At 43.5% G+C, this 1,516-nt stretch overlaps 1 protein-coding gene across 1 annotated transcript in view; it reads right to left on the bottom strand.

The window, feature by feature from the left end:
* Positions 1 to 175: 175 nt before the first annotated feature.
* The window catches only part of LOC106011784 (stAR-related lipid transfer protein 5), a gene marked incomplete at its 3' end in the record, with an annotated part of 6,485 nt that continues 5,144 nt past the window's right edge, over positions 176 to 1,516 (bottom strand). The window contains 1 exon segment of the mRNA XM_013082622.2: positions 176 to 290. Coding sequence (XP_012938076.1) covers positions 176 to 290 — 115 coding nt within the window.

Raw genomic sequence — 1,516 nt, 5'->3', positions numbered from 1 at the left:
TTGGATTGTGGGTGGTTGGCGGGTGCACTGGTGCTGTTAAAGCTAGAGAGGTGAGCAGAGTAAGCCCGGATCCCTGTAATGACTTCTCTGTTGACATCCACCCCTTGGAGCTCATATGACCTGATGCAGTTGCGAGTTCCGTAAGACCTCTACTAAATTAATAAATAATACTCACCTGAAGATAAAAAGGTATCTTCTGTCTTTGTCACACTTATAACCTGGATAATGTCACGAGGCGAGATGAGCCCCAAAGCCATACTTTTGCTCAAACTCCAAACCACTTGCAGGTCCTGAGGAGAAATGTGTATGCAACAGGCCTTTTTCATGTCCACAACAATAAGAAAAGAAGAGTACGCTTATTCCTTGAGACATCGTGGTGAACGGTTCAATTGAAAACCGGATGTTATCCCAATCTGAAACTCGAGAAGATATCAATTTTAAGAACGTGTAGACTCAAAACCGCACTCTCTTCCACTGTTGGTTGGTTACTAGATTAAAAAGGCGGTTTAAGATTCTGTTTTGGTAAATGTTTTACTGTGCCAGCAACTGCATAAAGTCATATGAGCATGCTGGACACGTTAAACACTTTCAGTTTTGGAAGAAATTTGTTTTGAATCTTGCCTGGTGGCGGCTGAAGCCTACTCTTAACGATTTTATGACCACAAAGAGATCTTTAACGTGCGCACCTCGCACACGGGACCCCCGAGATTTTTTCGATCTTATTCGAGAAGGTTATTCGAGAAGGTAGGGTGTTCGATCTTACCTACTTTTATATCAGGAGTGTAGCTGAAAGAAAGCAGTAAGAAAGAGCCAAGAAGTTGCTGTAGAAAGGCAGCAGAAAGAGTCAGGAGCTCAGCGGAGGGGACTAGAGGACGGGTGGGTGTGTGGGGGCGGGGGCAGAAAGGGGAGACGGAACAAGGAGGTGAAAAGCTCTTTGAGACGGAAGCAGAAGACAGAACATGGTTAGAGAGCAGGAAAGGAGGTGAAAGGAAACATTTTTTAGACAAGAAAACTTTCCGTCGGGACCTATTGAATGAAAGGAGAACACCCCCTGCCTCAAGACCACAAGCGCCCCTTTACTAATGTTTGACTTCCTAGTCAACTAACAATAAACGTAAACCACCAATCAAACAGAGGTGAAGTTATGAGTGAGTCTACACGCTTTTAAAACTGATACCGTCACGATTTTCAGTGTGTGATATCACTTGTTTTTCTACGGAGCCCTTCTTATAGGAATTTAGTAGTCTACTCGAACGCTATTCAGCTGTGAGTGCAGGTGATTGGTGAGCGCTCTGGTATTCTGTGCGTTATCTATTATGTCCTATATAAAATCAGTCTGTATTTGTTCCTAAAGCTAAGTGGCCATGTCCCTTCGACACTCCGTCAACTACTAAACATTTCTTTTGAAAAAGAAAAATCTTAACGCCCTACGACGAGTTACAATAAATAATTTCAAAGGCGGAAGAGCACGACTATCTGTGTGCGCGTGTGTATGTGTGTGTGTGTGTGTGTGTGT

The sequence above is a fragment of the Aplysia californica genome, unplaced genomic scaffold (assembly GCF_000002075.1).
Source record: "Aplysia californica isolate F4 #8 unplaced genomic scaffold, AplCal3.0 scaffold00185, whole genome shotgun sequence".
NCBI lineage: Eukaryota > Metazoa > Mollusca > Gastropoda > Aplysiida > Aplysiidae > Aplysia > Aplysia californica.
This window is presented reverse-complemented; position numbering and strand designations above follow the sequence as displayed.